The 24,839-nt window shown below is 41.1% G+C and overlaps 1 protein-coding gene across 2 annotated transcripts in view; it reads left to right on the top strand.

The window, feature by feature from the left end:
- FAM47E (family with sequence similarity 47 member E) overlaps nt 1-24,632 on the top strand; it is a 36,611-nt gene extending 11,979 nt beyond the window's left edge. The window contains exons 4-8 of one of the 2 annotated variants that reach the window (XM_086704816.1): nt 1,653-1,803; nt 4,586-4,768; nt 10,581-10,736; nt 21,071-21,148; nt 24,225-24,632. In XM_086704816.1, coding sequence (XP_086560942.1) covers nt 1,653-1,803; nt 4,586-4,768; nt 10,581-10,736; nt 21,071-21,148; nt 24,225-24,260 — 604 coding nt within the window. In that variant the 3' untranslated portion in view covers nt 24,261-24,632. Of the gene's footprint in view, nt 1-1,652; nt 1,804-4,585; nt 4,769-10,580; nt 10,737-21,070; nt 22,932-24,224 lie in introns of those variants that run through there. The other variant, XM_086704817.1, reaches the window with a different exon arrangement.
- The last annotated feature ends 207 nt before the right edge of the window (nt 24,633-24,839 follow it).

The following is a 24,839-nucleotide window of genomic DNA, read 5'->3' as shown; positions in this document are numbered from 1 at the left end:
CTCCATCCCTCCTGTCTTGTTTTATTTTTCTTTATATCACTTGTAATCACCTGGCATATGTTTACCTCTTTCCTATCTGTCTCTCCCTAATCAATTGCAAATTATGTGAGGACAGGGCCTAAGCTTTATTTACAGCTAAATTCTAATGCCTAGGACAGTGCCTAGTACATAATTGGTGTTTAGTAAATACTTGTTGAATGAGTGGATGGATGAATTAATATTTAGGTGCTGTGAAAAGAAGGTACATGTTGCCAGGAATGAAATGTGGGTTCTGGGGAAAGCCTATGTGAATGCTTTCCTGAGGAAGGGACGTGTGTGTTGAAACATAACGGGGGGATGAGGAAATGCAGAAGGCGTTGCAGTCAGATGGTACAACGTGTACAAAGGGTCCGTGGCTGAAGGCAGCATGATGAATTCATGCAACTGAGAGAAGGCCACTATGGCTGGAGCTCAGAGAGTGAGGGAGGATGGCACAATTCCAGAAGAATCTGGAGATACAGGCAAGGACCAGGCCATGAATAGCCTTGGAAACTGAATTAAGACTTAGGTCTTCATTGGAAGAGTCACAAGAAGCTACTGAACACAAAAACTTGTACCTGAATGTTCAGAGCAGCACCATGCCCAATAGCCCAAAGGGGCAGCAACTCGGGTGCCCATCAACTGATGATAGATGAACAAAATGTGGTCTAACAATGGAATCTTAGCCATAAAAAGGGATAAAGTACTGATACATGTCATAGCATGTACACACCTTGAAATGTTATGCTAAGTGAAGGAAACCAGACACAAAATACCATATAGTATAAGGTTCTATTCAGATAAATTGTCCAGAATAGGCAAACCCTTAGAGATGGAATGTAGATTTCTGGTTTTCAGGAGCAGAGAGAATGGGGGAAATGAAGAATGACTGTCAATGCTTACAAGCTTCTTTCTGGGGTGATGAAGATGTTCCCGAATGAGATCATGGTATCTGTGGCATAACTTTGTAAATATATGAAAGCCACTGAATTGTATATTTTGAAACGGTAAGTATTATGGTATGGGAATTATAACTCAATTTAAAAAAAGAAACTATCGAGAGGTTTAATTGAGGGTGAAGGGTAGCAGCATTTGGTACGGCCAGATTTATATTTTGAAATGACTGTTTTAGCTGCAGTGCAGAGATGAATTAGCAGTTTGGGGTTTGGGCCCCAAGAGAAGATCAGAGACACCAGTGAGGAGCACTGCAGAGAAAGAGTCCAGAGAAAGAGACAGAGTTAAAACCTACAAGATTTATTAATGGGCTGGATTTTAGGGACAAGAGAGAGAGAAGTCAAGGATATCTCCTGGCTTTGGCTGTCTCCAAGCACAGTAATTTGGGCTTTTACCTGGCACATGTCTTAATAAATGGCACTCATAGTTTCAAAAAATCAACTTATAATGGTAAAATGCTGCATACATTTTAATTATTATAACTAATCATGATATATTTGCCTTTATGATACTGATAATGAGGATGTGGTTTTTGGAAAATTAGCGTAGACCTAGTGAGCTTGTGAGAGACTGTTTGAAATGCTTGCATTATCATCTTCTTCCCTCAAGATAGTGTTTGAAATCTATTTGGATTCATGGTGTCTCATGTTGCGATTCTTTGGTGATCTCACTGTCCTTAGTCCCAAGAAGACTCCTGGGTCGCATCCAGGTCAATGGCTTTTTAAAGAAAAGAAGCCAAGTGAAACAGATTTGCTACACCAAGATGGTCCTCTTCTTCATGAAAATGTACGCAAAGGAGTTAGTGACTTCTGCAACTGGGCTACTTCTTTTGTAAGTTAGTAGTAGGATTTACAACCTACTTTTATTTTTTTTTTAATTTTTTAATGTTTATTTTTGAGACGGAGAGAAACAGAGCATGAACGGGGGAGGGTCAGAGGGAGGGAGACACAGAATCCGAAGCAGGCTCCAGGCTCCGAGCTGTCAGCACAGAGCCCGACACAGGGCTCAACTCACGGACTGTGAGATCATGACTTGAGCCGAAGTCGGATGCTCAACCGACTGAGCCACCCAGGCGCCTCTCAACCTACTGTTATTTTTTAAGTTTAATTATTTATTTTGAGAGGAGAGAGAGAGAGAGAGAGAGAGAGAGCGAGAGCGAGAGAGCGCTTGAGTCTGGGAAGTGCAGAAAGAGAAGGAGAGAGAATCCCAAGCAGGCTCTACACTGTCAGCATGGAGCCCGATGCAGGGCTTGAACTCACCAACCCATGAGATCATGACCTGAGCCAAAATGATGAGTCTGATGCTTAACAGCCTGAGACACCCAGGCACCTGGTTACAGCCTACTTTTTAAAGTTAAGCTCACGGGACGTCTGGGTGGCTCAGTTAGTTAAGTGTCTGACTTCGGCTCAGATCATGATCTCACGATTCGTGAGTTCGAGCCCCGCGTCGGGCTCTGTGCTGACGGCTCAGAGCCTGGAACCTGCTTCAGATTCTGTGTTCCGTCTCTCTCTGCCCCTCTGTCGCTTGCTGTCTGTCTCTCAAAAATAAACATTAAAGTCAAGCTTGGAGTTACTATTACTAAAAAACAGTGTTCACATATGATAAATAATCAAAGTCATAAAGGAATCTTTATGACTCTGTCACCATTTATAATAGAAATGTGTCCTGTAGATGATGTTTCTGGAAAGTTTGCAAACTTGCAGCCTATTCAAATGTTTATTGTTTATATGCCACGTTGCTGTTGTTTCTTTCTTTCTTTTTAGTGGCTCTCTTTCTTTGCCATCTTTATTGAGATATAACTGACATATAACATTATATAAGTTTAAGGTGTACAATGTGATAATTTTACACACACACACACACACACACACACACACATATTGCAAAATGATTGCCACAATAGGGTTAGTTAACACATCCATCACCTCATATAATTACTTTTTTTTGAGTGCAGTGAGAACATTTAAGATCTACTCTCTTGGTAACTTTCAAGCCTAAATACAATATTGTTAATTATAGTCACCACGCTGTAACTTAGATTCCCAGAACTACTCATCTTATAACTGAAAGTTTGTATACTTTGGCTAATAACTATTCATTTCCCCTACTCTGTTGTTTCATATCTTTATTTTCTATTTCAATGTCTTTCTTTCTTTCTGTCCTTCACTCCTTCTTCAACTCGTTTTTCTCAGTATATTTAAGTACTTGGGCAGTTATGCTTAACTACAACCTTCACAAAAGGTATTTCTGACATAAATGGATTTTTGACTTAGTTATTAAAGTCTTTTCTTTCCCTCCTTCTAAGAACCTACTTATTGGGTTGTGTTTCTGAGTCCCTGTAGATACAGATTCCTTAGGTTTTTACTGGATTTAAGACCTTCTAGGATTTGCAATCTTCCTTCCCTTTTTTAGAACATTAATCAGTTTTAGTCAGTGTATTATTTAGGACTATTTCATTGGCAGGTGACTGAAATATAGTTCAGACTGGATTAAGGTAGAAAGGGAACCATCCAGGGAGTTTCAGGTATAGCTGGATCTAGGTGCTAAAACGTTGTTAGGCGTTCTCTCTGTCTCTTGGCTGCTCTCCTCTATCTGAATCCATTTATCTGATTTCAGTTTCAGGTGTACAACATAGTGATTTGCCAGTTCTATACATTTGGCTATGTTCATCACAAGTGTAGTTACCATCTGTCACCATAAAATGCTATTACAATACTACTGATTATATTCCTATATTGTACCTTTTATCCCCATGACTTATTCCTTCCATAACTAGAAAGCTGTACTTCCCAGTCCCCTTCACCCATTTCGCCTATTCCCCCACACCCTCCCTCTGATGACCACCAATTTGTCCTCTATTTATGGGTCACTTTCTGTTTTCTCATTTGTTTGTTCATTTGTGTTGCTTTTTAGATTCCACACATAGGTGAAATCATATGTCTTTCTCTGTTTGTCTCAATTCATTTTGCACAATACCTTCTGGATCCGTTGATGTTGTCACCAATGGCAAGATCTCATTCTTTTTTATGGCTGAGTACTATTTCAGTGTGTGTGTGTGTATGTGTGTGTGTGTGTGTGTGTGTGTGTATCACATCTTCTTTATGCACTCAGAAGTCTGCTTATGATTAAATCGACTGAATTTTTCTCAGCTCAGGGACTCATGCTGGCTGGTGCTAGTTGTCTCTTTTTTTTATTTATTTAAAAAAATTTTTTTTTTAAACATTTATTTATTTTTGAGACAGAGAGAGACAGAGCATGAACAGGGGAGGGGCAGAGAGAGAGGGAGACACAGAATCCGAAACAGGCTGCAGGCTCTGAGCTGTCAGCACAGAGCCCGACGCGGGGCTCGAACTAACAGACCGTGAGATCATGACCTGAGCTGAAGTCGGACGCTTAACCGACCAAGCCACCCAGGCGCCCCCTAAGTTGTCTCTTAATGCACTGACAAAGCCCTCCGGAGCCCCAGAAGGTCTTGTCTCTGGTAAATGCTGACTGAGCATTTTCTACCTCTCTTTCAAGCTACCTCCTCTCTAGCCATAGTCAAGTGCCTCCCTTAGATTAAAGAAGAATTTCACCATTTGTCCTTGATTCATGCAATGTGGTATTCTTCCAGGGAAGTTCAAACATTGATGAAGAGTTCATCCTGAAACAGTTTGACATTGACTACTGGAGCAAACCAAGCCATGATGTGCTCCACACAATGAGACTCAACCAGGTTCCTCTGGAGGTAAAGAAACTGCGGGAGCCACGATTTTTCCAGAAACTAGACTATGAGCAGAAACACTGGAAACTGCAGGTAATTGCCAATGAGGAGAAGTCTAAAAATCAAGAAAACTCAGTTGAATTAAAACCTTAAATGTTCTTGATTTCTGGTACTTCAGCAGGGCATTGGCTTTTTTGAGTAAGATTCTTGAATTTTTTTTTTTGGTGTTTAATAAATATTTGTTAAATCAATGAATATTTAATATATATAATAAAGCCATTTATACAAACAAGGCATGCCATTCAGCATTATTGTTAATAACTGAATAATCATTGTTATTTCTATGTGTTTATAGGTTGACATCCTCTCTCTTGTTGTGTTTTATATGTTGAAATCCTAACAGTTGATGGGAATATATACGAATGTTTACTAATCCAAGAGTTGAATGCTGCCATTAATGATCATGAAAGTTGTTTATTCTGTGTAAAGAATTCTTGAATTTTGGGGAGAGTCTTAATGACCACAAACCATTACTCTTGACCACATGTTTGCCTGATTATTAACAAATGGCTCAGTTCTTCAACACCTCTTGCCGGTGAAGATAGAAGGAAACAGAGGAGAAAAAACATTCTGTGTTCCTAAGGGAAGAAGTATGGACTCTTAAGTTCTTTTCTAGTTTTCTACACAATGTACAGTGCAAATGCATATACATATGTATCAAATTGTATCAGTGCAACGACAGATTTAAGTAGCTAAGTGGTGGTGGGGTGGTGGTGAGAGTGGAGAAGCTCCTTTCTCTGAATGAAAAAGAATATATTATCTCCAATTTCCCTCTGTCTTTTACATGTAATCTTTGATGCTGTATTTCTAACGTATAAACATATTAACGTTGTCCTTTATAGTTGAATACAGTCAGCTGAGCTGTTTTTACAAAGGTGATGTTTTCCATCCTTGGTTCTGTTGTATAAGGTTTATGAAAACTATGCATTCCAGCACTAATAGCACTTTAAATTTCCCATTTCCCCCTCATCTTTCTATTTTTTTTTTTTTTTTGAGAGAGAGAGAGAGAAAGGGAGAGAGAGAGCATGAGCACAAACAGGAGAGGAGCAGAGAGAGAGAGAGAGAGAGAGAGAGAGAGAGAATCCTAAGCAGTCCTAAGCACTGGCAGTGTGGAGTCAGATGAGGGGCTTGAACTCATGAACCATGAGATCATGACCTGAGCCAGAACCAAGAGCTGGACACTTAACCAACTGCGCCACCCAGGCACCCCCCCTCCCCCCACCCCAACCTCATCTTTCTAAAAGGTAAAATGCAAAGTGATGCTGGACAGGCAAATCATGTCCATCACACCTGAGGTCTGAACCACAGCTTGTCCTGAATCTGTGCTGAATCAAATTGCTCAATTCCCTGTATGTACAATAGTTGCACAACCATGGCTCTATAAACCGTGGTGGTTATTGCCAAAATTGAACTTTTGACTGGCAGGCAGAGGGTCACTATGTAAAAGTTCAAATACGTTTCCATGTGGTATCACTTTCCTTCCGCCTGGAGGGCCTCCTTTAACACTGCTTCTAGTGTCGATCTGCTGGTGATTGAACCCTTCAGCTTTTGCATGTCTGAAAATATCCTTATTCTGCCTTCCTTCTGAAAGATGTTTTTGTGGGTATAGAATGCTTGGCTCACAGTTTTTTATTTTTGTTTTTTTGGTACTTTATTTTTATTTTTTGTCTTGGTTGTATTGTTTCTGGTGAGAAACCTGATGCCTTCCTTGTCTGTCTTTCTGGATGTGTGTTCTTCTGTGGCGACTTTAAAGATGTTCTCTTTGTCACTGGTGGTGGGTGATGTGATTATTATATACACCTTGGTATATATTTCTTGTGCTTGGGGTTTGTTGACCTCTTTGATCCATGGGTTTATAGTTTTCATCAAATTTGGAGACATCTTGACCATTATTCCTTCAAACATTTTTTTGTCTCAGCCCCTCCCCTGCCCCCTCCAAAGACTCCAATTACGTGTAATTAGGCTGCATGGAGTGGTCTCCCAACTCAGCTGCTCTGTGAAGCTTTTCTTTTTCTGTTCAGTTTTGATTCTTCTTTTTCTCTGTTGCTACTGCTGTCTTTAAACGTTCTAATCTGTTCTTTCTGCAATGTCTAATCAGCCGCTGATCCTGTCTAGTGTGTTTTTCATCTCATACGTTATAATTTTCATTTCAAGAAATTTGACTTGAGTGTTTAAAAAACCATTTCCACGTCTCTCCTTAATCTTACACATGTGGAATGCAGTTATAATAACTGTTTTTGATCTTGTTTGCCACTTCTAACATCTGCATCAGTTCTATGTGAGTTGCCATGAATTGATTTATCTCTTCGTTGTGGATCATGTTTTCTTGCCTCTCTGTATGCCTGGTGATTTTTTAGTAGATGCCAGACATTGTGGATTTTACCTTATTTGGGCAGGGTATTTTTATTATAAACTTGAGTTTTGCTCTGGGATGTAGTTAAAGTTATTTGGAAAAGTTTGATCCTTTTGGGTCTTGGCTTTTAAAATTTGTTAGGAAGGGTTGAAATGATGTTCAGTCTGTAGCTAATTCTCTACAACTGCGGGAAGACCCTTCAGTCTCTTCTACCCAGTGTCCTGTGAATCTTCAGGTTTCTCAGAAGGGAATAGGCCAGGGAATGGTCCCTGGCTCTGTGTACATGTCGGGCACTGTTTCTTCTAATCCTTTTGGTTGGTTCTGTCCCTGTGCTCAGGTCGTTTCCTCCCCTACATGTGCTGAGGGAGACCCTCTACAAATGTCTGGAGTTCCCTCTCTATGCAGTTCTCACATTCTGTTCCTCTGCTGCAAAATGTAACCTCCTTGGTCTGGACTCTCAATTCTGTCTCCTCAACTCTGAGCGTCTGTCTGTGCGGTGGCCTGGAAAGTCGCTCAACACAGTGAGCTGGGACAATTGTGGGACTTACCTTGTTTGTTTCTTGTCTGTCAGGGATCCCTGTCCTTGCTCTTTGATGTCTAGTGTCTTATAAGCTTTTACATTTATATTCATATTTATATTTATTCCTGTTTTCTGGTAGTTGCACGTGGAGGGGTAAATCTGGTCCCTCTCAGAAGTGGAAATCCCCATGTTTTTGTTTTTGTTTTTTTTTTTACCCCACATACTCTCAGGCCTGTTACACTCCTCTTTGGTCTTTAAAACTCTGAGCTTTCCCACTACCTTACTTTTGCTCACAGTATTCTGTCTGAAGTGCCCCTCTTTCACGTCCACCTTCTTATATCTTCCTTTAGACACAGGTCATATGCCAGCTTTTCTATGGAGATTTTTCAGGTTGACATTACTTTATTCTTACTTCTGATCTCTCACAGCAGTCTGTGCCTCTATTCCGCATCTCCCTTTGCCCCGGATGTTAATCCACCCATTTGTCTGTACAATCCTTCAACAAACATTTCTGGGTATCCACTGCTGTGTGCCGAGAAGTGCTGGGGACAAACAAAGGTGACACGAAGGCCTGTTTCCTGCACTTAAGGAGCTTACAGCTTAGTTGGGTCAACAGGCAAATGATGAACTGTCATGGCATGCGGTCAAGGTTCATAGAAGACATGGGAAGAAGTAATCAATTCCACCAAGCACGGGCTGAGGGGGGGGATTCAGGTAAAGCCTCCCAGAAGAAATCACGTTTGTGCTGAGTCTTGAATGATTACCAGTCACCCAACAGCATAACATATTTCAGAACTCAGATCTGTACTATAGATTTCATCCCCTCCTTTTAATTTTTTTCTTCTCTCTCCTTCCTGCTTTCCGTTTATTCAGTGATTCTCAATTGATGGTGATTTTTGCCCCCCTTCCCACCTGGGGTTATTTGGCTATGTCTGCAGATGATATTTTTCGTTGTCACAATTTGGGGGAGGCAGTGCTACTGGCATCTAGTGAGGAGAGATCAGAGAGGCTGCTAAAGTTCCTACAGTGCACAGGACAGCCCCCTCCCCAACCCCCCAACAAAGGACTATCCAGCTCAAAGTGTCAATGATGCCAAACTTGAGCAACCCAATTTTCATTCAACAAATAATGGGGTGCCTGGGTGGCTCAGTCAGGCGTCTGACTTTAGCTAAGGTCATGATCTCATGGTTCATGAATTCAAGCCCCGGGTCAGGCTCTGTGCTGACAGCTCGGAGCCTGGAGCCTGCTTCAGAATCTGTGACTCCCCGCTCCCCCCCCCCATCTCTGTCTCCTCCCCAGCTCATGCTCTGTCTCTGTCTCTCAAAAAATAAATAAACATTAAAAAAATTTAAAAAAAAACACAAATATTTGTTGAGCACCTATTATGTCATAAGTTTTGCTCTAGATGCCCAGGGGGTTGTATCTGGGAACAATCTCTGAGGCTTACATTTTAAAAGATGAGAGGTGAGACAAGCAATGAGAAGAATATATAGCATATGAAATGATGATCTGTACTGTGAAAGAGAAATGACACAGGGAAGGGAGACAAGGAGTGTTGGAGGTGGTTGCAATTTTTCAACAGTATGCTTGAAACAGAGGGATCAAAGTTCTGAATCCAGATCTGAGAAGGGATTTCCCCTCCCTCTGCACTGTCCTGTCCTCTCTGCTTCAGAAAGACAATCTGACCTGACTCTGGAATGACCCACACGTTGTGCCTCAGGTTTTTTACATTTTTAAAAATGTTTATTTATTTTTGAGAGAGAGAAAGAGAGGCAGAGTATGAGCGGAGGAGGGGCAGAGAGGGAGACACAGAATCCGAAGCAGGCTCCAGGCTCTGAGCTGTCAGTACGGAGCCCGACGCGAGGCTTGAACTCACAGACCGCGAGATCATGACCTGAGCTGAAGTTGGATGCTTAACCGACTGAGCCACCCAGGCGCCCCTCTGCCTCAGGTTTAAATGTGAGTGAGAACAGAGAGGAGCAGAATCTTGGTGGTTTCATATTTGCCTTGCTCAAGAGTTAGACCCCTTTTTGTTATGAGACATTGTGGGTATTACATCTACACTGTCAGGCTATGTTCCAACAGATCTCTTTACATCCTTCCTGCACTACTGAGGAACGGGAGAAAGAAAGGAATGACATCTATTCTCCCTCCTCTTTCTCTCTTCCAATCAGAGGCAAGAGATTGGTGTTAGATGGCAATTTTGTTATTGTTGTTGCTGTTGTTGGATAGCATTTTGATGAAAAGTAGTATAGCATTTATAAGGTTAAGCACAGTGCTGGGCTCATAGTAAGTCTATAACTCATTATTTTGGTTGACTAAGTATTGTTTAAGGTCATTACCCCTTCAGTGAAATATGTGATTTTTATATGATTTCTAGCTGCTTTACATACCTTCCTCCTTTAATGTTTCCTACAACCCTATGGATGGATACTATTGTTTCCATTCTGCAGATGAAGAATTAACTAATTTGCCCACGGACTCATAGCTACTAAGTAGGGGAGGCTGGATTTAAACCCCGGTTTGTCTAAATGCAAAGGCCATGCTTAACCATTACATTATTTTCTCAATTATGAAACTTTCATGATACCTTTGTAAGTCAAAGCATACAGAAACTTCATAAAATACTTTGGCAAGGATCAATCATAAGCTAAATATAAATGCTACTGCTTTCAGGGCACCTGAGTGGCTCAGTCCATGAAGCGTCTGATTCTCAATTTCTGCTCAGGTCATGATCTCATGATTTATGAGATCGAGCCCCATGTCAGGCTTTGTGCTGACAGCAAGGAGCCTGCTTGGGATTCCCTCTCTCTCCCTCTTTTTGCCTCCACCCCCCACCCCCGCTCTTTCTCTCTCAAACGAAATAAACTTAAAAAAATCCTACTGCTTTCATAAGCTAAATCCTAGACTTATTGAAGTGACAAACATAAAAAAAAACCTAATGAAATTGGGAATTCTGTTATTTTCTGTAGAATTCTTATAAACCAAAGTATGTGAAGATGAAGTATGGAGCCTGGTACCTGAACACCAAGTTGTGGAAAAAGCAAAGAGCAGACGAACCTTTGGTTGACCCTAAGGTCTCATGTAAAGCTCAAGATGAGAATTTTAAAAAGGAGCTGCAGGAACGGGTACGTGTATGTGCTGAGATTTGATCATCCGATTGCCATCTCATGGTGAAGTTAGAGTTCTGGGTGGAACAGAGGTTCCAGAAGGTCTTACTGCTTGTGTATTGAACTCGGCAATGAGAAAGCCAAGCCATTCTAGGAGGTTACACATATACACATTGTATGTGTAGTAAGTAAGACTTGAAATCTCCTGGCTTTATGGTAGACACAATGTCTGAAAAGATGGGGCAACCATTCATCATATTCCTAGAATTCTTGGAACAATGGATTCTATGGATAAATTGGCTGTTCAAAGGGGGGTGTGACCTGGTAGGACCACCCCAGTACTCAGAGTGGATATAACATCATAGGTTCTCTTTGAGTAAATACATGTGAAGCTGGTTTTTTTTGTCAGCAATGGGTGCCTGTTAAAGAGTTCAAAAATAGATGCAAAACTTTTGTTTTAAGGTGTCTATAAGTTCTCTTTTTTAGAAATATATTCTTAAAGACTAATTCTTAAAGGCGTAAGGAATTTTGCAAAATTATTCCATTTTGATGGTGAACACGAGTAAAGATGTTTGCCACAACGGTGACAGTCAGTTCATGAAAAAGAAGTGATGTTTAAATTTTGGAAATTCAGTTATATATTACAGTAAAAGATTGTTTACCAGGCAGCTTAGACATAGGGAGGAGTCAAAACAATGGGATTGTTCTCTAATGATTTTTATAAATCACACTTTTGTACTTCCTAAAGATTGAATTTCCCTGTTAACTTTAGTTGGTGCCACTTGACTATAGCATCCCAATTCACAAGACACAGGAGTGACAGGATGTTGGGAGGGGACAGTCACTATGAGGACTTGGCTATCTTGCTGGGAACACATGACTTTGGTATGTTCTTGACAGAGTTCATTTGGAAGGTGAAATGGTTTTAAAGAACTGAATTACAATAACATAAACTTATCCATCCAATTTTCAAATTCAAATAAATGAAAGGTAAAACCAAAAAGATATGTGAATGCCCCAAAGATGTTGGGACTGCATCAAATCTTTTCGGATTATCATGCCCTTTGAAGTTTAAGTCAACCAAGTGAATTTACAGGTGTGATTGGCTCTAGTCAATGACTCATGAATTGGGCGGCATCCTACCTAACAAATAGAAGGGTGCTCCAAAGAGCTGTATAAAATGGAAGGCTTTTATAGGCAGAAATGGGCTGGGTCAAGGAAATTATCAGCAAAAGAAAAGATTGTTCCGGCAAGGTCTCCTTTCTAAGGTGGAAGCACGGGGTCCTATGCAGAGTACATCACTAGTGCTGATCTGGAAATCCCAGACTAATGGGTTTAAAATTCCGCTCCTGGGGGAGGCTGAAACTGCAATTAGATTAGGTATTAAATCTTGGTGGCACTTAACGTAAGTGACTCCATTTGCTTCTTTTTCTTTTTAAGTTTATTTATTTATTTTGAGAGGGAGAGAGAGAGAGAGAGAGCACAAGTGAGCAGGGAAGGGAGGGGCAGGGAGAGAGGGAGAGAGAGAATCCCACACTCTGTCAGTGCAGAGCCCAAAGCAGGGCTCAGTCTCACAAATGGTGAGATCGTGACCTGAGCCAAGATCAAGAGTGGGACGTTTGAGCCACCAAGACACCCCTCCATTTGTTTCTTTTTAACAATGCCCTTCCTTTTCATGAAACTGTCAGCCAAACTGAGAGGTGTGATCAAAATATAAGGTATTAGTGCCAATCTCAGCTAGTGCTCTGTAGTTCTCAAAGCTTTTGTGGATCCTGTTTTTTTCATGAATCTCTGTGGCATTTACAGGTCATGACTCCAGGCTCACAATTTTTTAGCCAGTCATTCTCTTTGTCCCTTTTTTGATGTTCCAGCCTTAAGGAGATCATTTGCTTGGTGATTAGCAGCTATAAACATGCATTTCGAGTTTTTGAGAGACTGGAACACACCAGGGGGATTGTTATGAAAATTCTAAGCAGGCTAATTCCCACTGTTTGGAGTGCTCTTTGGAGCCATGGTTCCTGAGACCCAACTAATCGGAAAACGGAGAACGACCCAGCAGTAAGAGTCACCCTTTGAAGCCAAGTGGCTTGCTCGGTGATGTTATGTAACTGAGTTTCAGCTTCCCAAGAAGTGTTAATCCAGGTACAGCATGTGGTGTTGGCCACAGCACAGACACCTCCTGGCTCAGCTAAAAGCTAATCCTGTTATCAAGAATGGCTTTGGCCAGAGAGTCTACGGATCTTTCCTGGGCAGCTCGTGTCTTAGCAATGGAATCTGCAATGTCCCCAAGAGTTAAGGAGAAGTCTCTGGTCATAGTCTGATTTGTATTTGTTCCTAAACCAGAGGTCAGTCAGGTTTTTAGTGCATATGGGAAGAGAATCACCTAGCCTGAAATAAAAAGTCATCCTAAGTGCCTTACAAAGATGGATGCTGCTGCTGAGATCTCTTGGTGAGTGGGGGCAGATCTGATCTTGATAATCATGGGAATGTGGGGGTGCAAATGTATGAAGATTCACGTAGGTAAATGTGTCTACTTCTGAGCAGGGGTCGACTGTAGTTTGTGGTGACATTGGGAATATAAGAGAAATTAGTCACAGGGAGGACCAGTGGGTCTCTTGTCTCTTGCATGATGACAAATCCAGTTTGACAAATCTGAAAGTTTGCCTCCCTTAGCAATGGACTGGGAGAGACAGATGATAGAATTATCTTTCCTGGCCAATGTTAGAGTAATGAAAAGAAATAGAAGAAGAAGGGGTTTCATGTTTAGTCAAATTATGAAATGTTGACTACCTAGTGTTTTGGGTAGAAGCAGTCTACTTTGGTGCCAGATACTTCTCTTCCTCATCAATGTGATTTGAAGGTCTCCAGCATCTGTACAGGACCAGATTTCAAGTGGAGGTTTCTTTAGCTGTGAGATGTGTGTCCAGGGCTCAATGCCCTCTAGTTTTGTAGTAGTGTCAGTGGTCTGGAGTACTTGGTAAGATCCCTTCTAATGGGGCTCAAGGGTTGTCTTCCTCTGATGATGCTTCTAGAGTACCCAATCACCAGGCCCTAGACTGACCAACAGGATCCCTTGAATTGGGATCAGGGAAGTCTTCTTTAATCTGTTGATGATAGGCTTAAGCATCAGACAGTAAAGACAGTAGCTGGTCATACTAGCATGAGACAACAAGGGATCAGCCGAAGGTTGTATAAGACATTGGTCTGCTGGTGACCAGATCCTGAGGAGTGAGTTTATGTTTCCCAAAGGGGGTGCTGCAAACAGTCAGGAAGACCAAAGGCAATGCTGTCAGCCAGGGGAGCCCAGTTATTTCAGCAAGTTTAGAAATTTTAAGTTTGGGGATCCCATTAGTTCTCCCAACCTTGCCCGATGAGTCAGGGTGATAAAGACAATGATAATTCCAAAAAGTCGGCAAGGTTTTCATTAAGCCTCATATGATATGTCAAGTCAAATGGGTACTTGGCAATGGGTACTTGATCACTGGAGATTGTGGAAGCTATCCCCCAATGGGAAACAAATTCTCTGACAGTGTCTTTGTACTGTGAGGGCATCACCCTTGCAGCAGGGGAAGGCTTCAAGGAATCTACAACACACAAGTGCAGTGACAAGAACATACTGAAACCCACATGAAGTGGCAGTTTAATGAAGTCCAGCTGCAGCTGTTCAAAGGGTCCAGAGGGAGGAGGTCTGAGGTCTTTGAAGACAAAAATAGTTTTTCTAGGATTATGGACTTGGCAGGTCAGATTGCTGCAGACTCTTTTTGCAATTTTATAGAAGTCTCTCCCCCAATGTCAATTCATAATTTGAGTTCATCTTAAATGCCCAGTGGTGGGTTTAGTAATGCAAAAACCAAAAAGTGGGGTTTGTCAGGGATCCAGGAAGAGCCAAGCAGCTGTCTTGGGTTTCCCATGGCCCCAACTGTTCATTTAATTTACAGCCCTTGCTTACCCATCTTAATTTCTGACTCCGGAGCAGACTATTGCCATGTTACAAGGCCATTAGGATGGAAAAATCTGGCAATGAGGGGTTGTTTTTGTTTTTTTGTTTTTTTGTTTTTTTGTTTTTGTTTTTGTTTTGTTTTGTTTTGTTTTTTGCAGAAGCAGAATGGATTTCATCCATATGTGCCACAATCTTTATAGACTTTTTTGCTGTTGCCTTTGCATGAAAGTCAGCTGGGGCATTTGCCTGACACTCAGGTTCAATCTTTCAGTATGAGCCTCAATTTTGATGACAGCAATTTCAGGAGGTGAGAGGATAGCAGTAAGAAGATCATTTACTTGTCCATTTTGGACTGAGTCCCAGAGGACATAAGAAAGCCCCTTTTTCTCTGTAATATCCCTGACTCATGGATGACCCCCAAGGTATACTGGCTATCAGTATTTTAAGTTTGTCCTTCTGATAATTGGCATGCTCTGGAAAGGGCGTGGAGCTCTGCTTGTTGCATGGATGTAGCTTATGAAATATTTCCTCTTTCGAGTAGGTCATGTTCGGTAACAGCACAGCCAGCCTAGAAATCCATTTTTTTCATTTCTACAGTATGACCCATCACAAAGGTTAGATCAGGAGTAAAGGAGTATCTCATCCATAAGGACATGGTATCACAAAATGGGACATTAGTGGTCATGGATTCGCCTCCTTCAAACCGAGGTAGTAACATAGCAGGATTAATGGTGTTGCAAAGTTTAATAGTTTTTTTTTTTTAAGTTTATTTATTTATATTGAGAGAGAGAGAAAGAGAGTGCAAGTGGGGAAGGGGAAGAGAAAAAGGGATAATCCCAAGCTCTGTGTTGATAGCACAGAGCCTGACGTGGAGCTTGATCCCATGAACTGCGAGATCACTATCTGAGCCAAAATCAAGAGTTGGATGCTTAACCAACTGAGTCACCCAGGCGCCCTAAAGGTGTTGCAAAGTTTAAGACACAGATTGGTGAAAGCAGAAGGATCTCATAGGAAGTTAGTCTACTTGCAAGAAATGTTGTCAATTCTGAGTTAAGAAGACTTTGGACAGTGGGTGAAGTTTGCAAGGAAACATTTCCTAGGGTCAGATCTGATGAGGGTTATATTTGCTTTGCAACTGTGGCTGTAGCCTTAAGATGGCTACATAGGCATGAGCAATTCAATCAGGTTGTGTACTGTACGAGGCAATAGGTCTACATTTATTACCATGCTCTTGTGTGTGCATTCCCAGGGCTTGATTATCCCTTTCCTGCACAAATAAGGTGAAAGGTTTTGGATAGTTAGGTGGCCCCAAGGCAGGCAGTTCTTAAGGCTCTTGCTTTAGTCTCCTAAAAGTCTGTTCCTGTTTGTCTTCCCAAGGAAAGTGTTCAGGGACTGAAATTTTAGTCAGTTCCTAGAGTTGGATAGCTAATAGAGAAAATTTAGGAGTCCATAGGCTGCAGTAGCAAGCCAAGCCTAGTAATCCACAAATCTGTCACCTAGTTGACAGAAATTCCTGGATTAACTTAATTCTTTTGGGAGACAGCTGAATTCCTCCAGGGCGTAGATAATGACCCAGGTAATGAACAATGTCTAGAGATAATTATAATTTTTTCTTAGAGACTTTGTGTCTCTTTTCAGCTAACTGCTGTAGCAAATAAATGGAATCTTTTATGGATTCCTCTTTAGTAGCTGAGCATAGCAAGAGGTCTTCTATATATTGTAAAAGGGTTGATTTCCCTTGGAACTGGAGTGTGCTTAACCCTGGGTGAAGTGCTCTAGAGAGGTGAGAAAGAGCCTCAATGAACTCTTGAGGCATGATTGTCCAGGTATAGTGTTGATAGTTCCAAGTAAGGCAAATAGATACTGGCTACTGGGGTCTCCAAGGATGTTGAAAAAGGCTAAACAGAGGTCCACGGTAGTGGACCATTTTGAGTCTGGTAGAACTTGTGACGAAGGGGTGTTCAGGTTTGGAATGACTGGGAGGTGGGGAATAAATGTCTTATTAATAGGTCTCAAATCCTGGAAAAAAATCAACATCCCAGTCCATTAGGTTTCTAGACTGCAAGACTGGGTAGCTGTTGCAGGAACTGGTACAGGGAATGATTAACCCTGAGCAATTAGGTCTTTTATGGGTTTGACGCTTCAGGCTTTAATGGTTATTGAGGTGATTTAGGGAGAGGCTTAGTTATACCTAGGAATGTGTAACAGCTCAGCTGCTATTTTGTGAGCTTTTTCTAGTCCCTGAGATGTTGAAGACCAAAGAGCTTGAATATCATCCATGGGGTTTTGCTGTCTTGCTGACTGCATCCATTTTTGGGCTTCACATGTTTACATGCTGATAAAGACCTGGCATCTTGGTGTCATAGGCACTGATAAGGACTCAGATTCTTTAAAAAACTTTCAGGCTTCCTCCCTAGATTTAGGAATTTCTTTAATTACAGCCATTAAATGTTCAGTCGTTGACCAAGAGATAAAAGATAACTGAGAAATTCGTTTGCAACCTTGGTAGTTTTATTTTATTTTAATTTTATTTATTTTTTAAAGTGTATTATTTACTTAGAGAGAGAGAGCCAGAGAGCCAGAGAGAATGTGCAGGAGAGGGGCAGAGAGAGAGAGGGAGAGAGAGAATCCCAAGCAGGCTCTAAGCTGTCATTGTGGAGCCCGATGTGGGGCTCCACCTGTGAAATCATGACCTGAGCCAAGATCAAGAGTTGGTCCCTTAACTGACTGAGCCACTCAGGCCCCCCCCCCCCCCGCCCCGGGTAGTTTTATTTTAAAAGGTAACTGGTAACTGTCCAATAGTCTCTTAAGAGTGGAAAGGATGTTCAGACAGAGGATTAATAAAACATGAGTTGTCAGGTGAAAAAGGATGGGGGAGCAGTAGGAGTTACATCAGTCCTGTGGTCTTTTGTTTCCTGTACCTCTAGTGTCTTTAATTTTTCACTGGCTTTTTGTAACCAAGTCTTTTAATGAGGCTATTTTGGAATCTTCAAACGTTGTGGAGACGTCTGCATACCAACTAAAGTAAGCATCCCATTCTGTGTGTTCAACTTGGACCCTCTTGCCCTCAAGTGCTTTTTTCCCTTTTTAAAAAATGTTTATTTATTTTGAGAGAGAGAGAGGGAGGGAGGGAGAGCATGAATGGGGGAGGGGCAGAGGGAGAGGGAGAGAGAAAATCCCAAGCAGGCCCCATACTGTAAGTACAGAGCCTGATGCAGCAGGGCTTGATCTCAGGGTCGTGAGATCATGACCTGAGCCGAAATCAAGAGTTGGATGCTTAACCAACTGACCCACCCAGGCACCCCTCTCAAGAGCATTTTCAAAATAAGTGATCTTGTCTAATTGGAATGTTCCCCATAATGGCCATTGTTACTCTAGGTTATTTTTAGTAAAATTTTGCCATTTTGCTAGATATCTGCAATCTCTGGGACCATAGTTCTCAGACATTAAAATAGACAAGCATGTGGGGAGGTGGATCTCTGGATATAAAGGATCCCATTTCTTTTAGCTAGCAGGTCTTCGGGTTTCTTGGAGCTAAATTGATACTCAGATTGCCTATCACAGAAGTCCTCTTAAAGTGGCAAGCACTGTAACAACCTTTAAATGCTCAACCCCACCCCACCAATCTTTTCTGCTCAGCTTCTGAGATTATTATTAGCAACTAGCCCTTATTTAATACTTAATACCTGAGGCCTCCCACTGGACCCATCCAGCCCAAGTCAGGCCCAGAGCAGCTGAAATTGGACCCAGTCCAATCCCAAATCAGACCCAGTCTGGTTTTGAAGTTGGACCCAGTCCAACTCTGACCCATAACCACTAGAGTTCCCTGTGTGGAATCTGGAGATTAGAAAAAGGGTTGAACCAGCAGACCTGAAATTATAGGGGCTGTGGACTGATCCCAAACAAATGGGGAACTATAGCTGCCACCAAGCGGTTCCCAACATGGATCTGGTGATAGAACCAAGGGCGGGGCTTTCCAGTGGAAGGGAAATGTGGAAAGCCAGTTAGATCACCAGCTTGATGCAGGAAGCGGAGCTCAGAACTGAAACGAAGTGACCAATGGCCCTCAGAAGCAGCAAGAGAATGAAGTGTTCTCAGGCACCATGCCTGTTTCTTGTTGTTCCCCAAAGCCACTGGAAGTCTCCTTTGGTCCCCCTGCTGCCACCAAACCGTCAGAGAACAAAAATTCAACCAAGTTAATTTGAAGATCTAATTGCCTTTATTCAGTGTTCCATGAATTGGGCAGCATCCCATCTAATAGACAGAAGTGTGCTCCAAGGACTTGAACAAAATGGAAGGCTTCTATAGGCAGAAATAGGGCAGGATAAGGAAGTTATTAGCAAAAGAAAAGAAAGGATTGTTTTAGGCAAGGTCACCTTCCTTAGAGTGAGGGGCTGGGGTCCTTATGCAGAGTACCTCACTAGTGCTCATCAGGAAATCCCAGACTGACTGGCTTAAAATCCCACTCCTGGGAGAGGCTGAAATGGCAGTTAGGTTAGGTGTTAAATCTGGGTGGGGCTTAACAGAAGTGACTCCTTGTTGGGGTTGTTGTTCTTTTTTAACATCTAAAAATTGTGGCTATTTTTCCTGTGGGAAAAACACTCCTGTTTCTTCCTCTACTACTCTCAGTTCTGGTCACCAAATGTATCCAGATTCCCCCCTCACCCCCAAACAATTCTCTGATTCACCAGACATCAGCTGGGTGTCCTCCAACTTAACTCATTTCTGACACTCTACTTGGAGTTTGCATCAGACCCCACAGGTTCAGGGCTCAGTCTCACAACACTGCCCTCACAATCACAAATTGAGATTATCACCTGTGCTTCTGACCATTCAGCTGGGATTCCCCCACACCTCCTCCTCAGGTTCTATCATCTGCTCGAAAATTTAGGAAAACAATTTACCAGATTATGGCTTTATTATAAAAGGATATAACTCAAGAATAGCCAGATGCACAGAGCGAGGTATATGAAAAAGGGTGCAGAGCTTCTGTGCCCTAGCCAGGCACACCACCCTCCTGAAATCTCCACATGCTCACCAGGCTGGAAGTTCTCTGAACCCTATCCTTTTGGGTTTTTATGGAGGCTTTCATAAGTAGGAATGGTTGTTTCAATCATTGGTCACCAGTGATTAATTCAGCCAGAGGTTTCAGGGTGGAGTCAAAAGTTCCAATACATGGTTGTTTCCTCTGGCAACCTGACCCCATCCTGTGGCTATTGAGGGACTTTCCAAAAATCACTTCATTAAAATAAACTCTGTTGTGACTAAAAGGGGCTAGTTGTGAAGAACAAAAAATTCTCCTTTCATCTTTGTGGCTCTTATTACTTGGAAATTGCAATGGTTTTAGGAGCTCTATGCTGGGAATGGGAAGAAGACCAGATATATTTCTTATTAAAAATCACAATATTGTCCAATGGAGTAGTACTCAGCTATCAAAAAGAATGAAATCTTGCCATTTGCAACTACGTGGATAGAACTTGAGGGTATTATGCTAAGCGAAGTCAGTCAGTCAGGGAAAGACAAATATATGACTTCACTCATATGAAGAATTTAAGATACAAAACAGGTAAACATAAGGGAAAGGAAGTAAAAATAATACAAAATCAAGGAGAGACACAAAACATAAGACACTCTTAAATACAGAGAACAAACTGAGGGTTGCTGGAGGGGTTGTGGGTGGGGGGATGGGCAAATGGGTAAAGGGCACTAGAGAAGACACTTGTTGGGATGAGCATTGGGTATTATACATAAGGGATGGATCACTGGAATCTACTTCTGAAATCATTATTGCACTATATGCTAACTAATGTGGATGTAAATTAAAAAAAAATTTTTAAAAATCATAATAAAAAAAGAAAAGAAAATCACAGTATTGTGCCTGGGTGGCTCAGTTGGTTAAGCGTCTAACTCTTGATTTCAGCTCAGGTCACAATCTCATGGTTCGTGGGATGGAGCCCCACACGTGGAGCCCCACACGTGGGATTCCCTCTCTCTCTCTCTCTCTCTCTCTCTCTCTCTGCCCCTCTGCTGCTTATCCACATGCTCTCTCTCAAAATAAATAAATGAACATTAAAAAAAGATAAAAATAAAAATCACAGTATCATACTTATTAATCTCAAAAAGGTTAGATTCCAGACATCTTGACTTAATAATTGTTTAATTGCTAAACTGTATTGCTTATCTTTAATACAATGATAGAGAAAGGAGAGAAAGTGGGACATCTTTTGAAAGCCTTTATATTCGCCGATTTGAGAACATTATCCACACATACACTCTCAGATGAGGAGGAACTGATTTAAAATAAGGTACTTCATAAGGAGCTAAATGCTTTTAATTAGGACAAGAATGAAATCAGGCTTCTGACAGCTCACTTTTTTTTTTTTTTTTTTTTTACATGTGATTCCTCTTTTAGGGGGAGTTACTTGCAGACCTTCATGGAACAATTGCCTTTAAGGATTTCATTCTAAGCAGGGGCTACAGGATGCCGAAGGTGAGTAAAGGGTCATTTCAGAAAGGCTTGCTGAGGGGCTCCCGGTTGTTGATGGGGCAGAGTCAGCACCCTCTCCAAAGCAAAATATGGTTGAGTCTTGAACAACATAGGCTTAAACTGTGCAGGTCTACTTTTTTTTTTTTTTTGATAAATGTATGTTACTGTAAACATATTTTCTCTTCCTTATGAGTTTCTTAATAACATTTTTTCTTTAGCTTACTTTAATGTAAGAAGACAGTCTGTAATAAATGTAATACACAAAATCTATGTTAATCAACTGTCTATGTTATCAGTAAGGCTTCTGGTCAACAGTAAGCTATTGGTAAAGTCCTTGGGGAGTCAAAGCTTATACACGAAGTTTCAGCTGAGTGGGGGGTTGGTGCCCCCAACCCCTGTAGTAATGTTCAAGGGTCATTAGTACTTCTCATACCAGGACTCAGGTTCCTGGAAGGAAGGGCATGCTTTTCCCTAGACAAAGGCCCAGAGATAGGATTTGGCTTTTGCTTTTTTTATTCTACCTATTTGGTTTCTGCTGTCAGAGGTGCTGTCTTCCTGCCGACTCACCTGCCTGGAGTTTGGCCTTAATGGGGGCAAAGTGGAAGGGGTCTATGTGCAGGGCATGTATCTTGCAAACTCTGTTACTCAAACACTCTGATGTCACTAGGAAGTCTTTGAGTGTCTTTTACTTCCACATCTAAGGACAGAGAGCTATGGCTTGGGTCAGGACAAAATGGAGTTGAGATTCACAATAGGAATTAGCCTGTGTGGGTCAGCCTTGTGTGGAAACAGACTAGGGCAAAAGTTCACTTCCCAGGGGCCCACCAATATCTTCGTATTTTTCCCACTTTCTCTCACCCTTCATCTAGTTTCTCCTCTCTTAACTTGTAAAGCTAGCCCCAGCTGCCTCCCACTTGGAGCGGCCACCTTTGGAAGGCCAGTTGCAACATGGGTGGGGTGGGAGGTTGGCAGAGTGGACCATTTTTAGCAGGAGGGCCTCAGAGCCCAGAGTTCTGTGTCCAGACCAGCCCTGTCACCACAGCAAGAAACCAGCTAGTCATGCTGCCAAAGTCATAGCTGTTAAGTCATGTGTTTATTCAGGGCCCTCTGTGTGCACATCCCATGAGTCTTTAGGAAGCCGTGCAGCCAAGATGGTCAGAAGGTTGGGAGATGGGACACTGGATTTCTTTTTTCCCATGAATGATAGAACTAACAATAGCTTATACTTACTGGCAAATAAATATATTGACAAAACTCAGATGCAGACTGGTTTCAAAGTTAAATGTGAGGGGAAGTCAGAGTGTGAGGAGAGAAGGGTGAAAAGACTCCATTACATAACTGGGATGAGGGGTGCCTGGGTGGCTCAGTCGGTGAAGCATCCGACTTTGGCGCAAGTCCTCATCTCACAGTCTGTGGGTTCGAGCCCCATGTTGGGCTCTGTGCTGACAGCTCAGAGCCTGGAGCCTGCTTCAGATTCTGTGTCTCCCTCTCTCTCTGCCCCTCTCACTCATGCTCTATCTCTCTCTGTCTCTCAAAAATAAATAAAAGTTAAAAAAAAAACTGGATGAAATATCTCCTTTAGCTTTGAGCATCAATAAGAGGCCTGTGAGATATATTTACCATACTTATATACATTTATGTACTTATAACTGCCTAATCTGTATGTGAGGGTCACATAAATGTACATTTACATATTTACATGTGTGAAATATACAATATGTTGATAATATTTTATATGATAACATAATTGCACATATTATAGATTTTATAACATATATAAATGCACTTAAGCACAAGTATAATTATGTGATATATATATGATAATTATGTGATGTATATATAAATGTGATGTGTGTGTATACACACACATATATATTCCTCTTGCCAAAGATTATATATAATCCTTGTTTATATATATATATATATATAATCCTTATATATGTATATATATGTATGTATATATGTAAATATGTATATATATGTATATATATATGTAATCCTTGTTTGCTGTTATAATAACTCAGTTCTGTCATAATATTTTTAGTGGCAGAACTCAGAACTTTTTTTTTTTCATTTTGATCTGTCCCCTTTTGGTTCTATTCATTTTGTTGATGAATATTTAGTTCAACTTTGGGCAAAGTTGACTATACTCTTTTAGCTGCATTAACTAAAGATAGATGATCCCCCTGACCACAGCTGAGTCCTCTGAGAACCCCTGTCATTCAAAACCCTGGAATATATCTTCTTCCTTTATTCTTACATCCCATATCATCTATTTTATCAATATAATTTCAACTAAATTTTTTTTTTTTCAACGTTTATTTATTTTTGGGACAGAGAGAGACAGAGCATGAACGGGGGAGGGGCAGAGAGAGAGGGAGACACAGAATCGGAAACAGGCTCCAGGCTCCGAGCCATCAGCCCAGAGCCCGACGCGGGGCTCGAACTCACGGACCGCGAGATCGTGACCTGGCTGAAGTCGGACGCTTAACCGACTGCGCCACCCAGGCGCCCCTATAATTTCAACTAAAAGAGAGGAGGGAATATATTTTACTATATCTATTTCATAAATATGTAATACATATATTTCACATATGTATGTCATATATACATAAATATTCTCTTTCTACTCCCATAAGGTCTATGTACATTGTACCTACACATTCATATGTTACATGAACACAGGTGCTTTACACACATTCCAGCATCTGCTGCTGGATTGTCCACTCTATTCATTACTCTTGGCTTCATTCTGTCTGCTACACAGGTGGGTCCTGGGTTTTTAATAGAAGGGATGAGCAGCACAAGGTTTTGTTGAGCTTGAGCTGAGCTGGGCTGGACTTGGGTAGAGAACAAATGGGAATTAGATCTAGGTATTTCTGATGCTGTGAAACTACCTTCCAAAGTCCCACATCTATCGTGGCCAATTACCAACATGAGATTTTGAGTACCAGAAGGGTATAGGTCCGAGTGTGAGATTGTGAATTTGTGTATGGTAGTGGTTGTGGGCAGGACTGTACAATTTTTGTTTTCCAATCTAATGACGGTTTACTCATCTTTTGTGTTTTTTTTTTTTAAGTTCCTTGAGAAGATGTACATCAGGAAGGAATGTTAATGTGAGTGTAATAAGACGTCTATAAAATAACTCAAGCATAGAAGAATCTTGGGAGGATGATTAGACCAATTTTATTTACTACATACTTGGCTATTTCTCTACCTCATTTTTAAACCTTAAATACAATTTATGAGTGTTCCGTGGTTGTACAACTTTGACTTGGCAACGTTCATAATTTCATACCTAATACAAACATTTCACAATGGCTCTCTGCTTCTGTTAATCAGTATCTTATGTATCATATCAACTGTGAGATCAATATTCACATATAGTCTTCTCATATTTTTGTGGCATTGTCAATATAACATAGTTATATCAGCTATTTGTAAAAAATGTATAAAACCATAATAAAAGCAGAATTACTCTATTGCATTTTCCAATAGTATTATTTTCCTTGGTTTTGAGTGAACACCTCCTTTATTCTTTCTTTAGAATATTATTTTCTTTAATTTTGAACTAAAGACTAAGACATGTTAGTCTTGATAATAAATGTCATAAGTCATAAAGTTTAATGGTGACTCAAGATGATATATATTTCTATTTTTTAATTTTAAAATATTTATTTATTTTGAGAGAGAG

This window comes from Puma concolor, chromosome B1 (assembly GCF_028749965.1).
Source record: "Puma concolor isolate L17-30 chromosome B1, mPumCon1.1.hap2, whole genome shotgun sequence".
In the NCBI taxonomy this organism is placed as follows: domain Eukaryota; kingdom Metazoa; phylum Chordata; class Mammalia; order Carnivora; family Felidae; genus Puma; species Puma concolor.
Note: the sequence above shows the minus strand (reverse complement) of the source record. Positions and strands in the feature narration are given on the sequence as shown.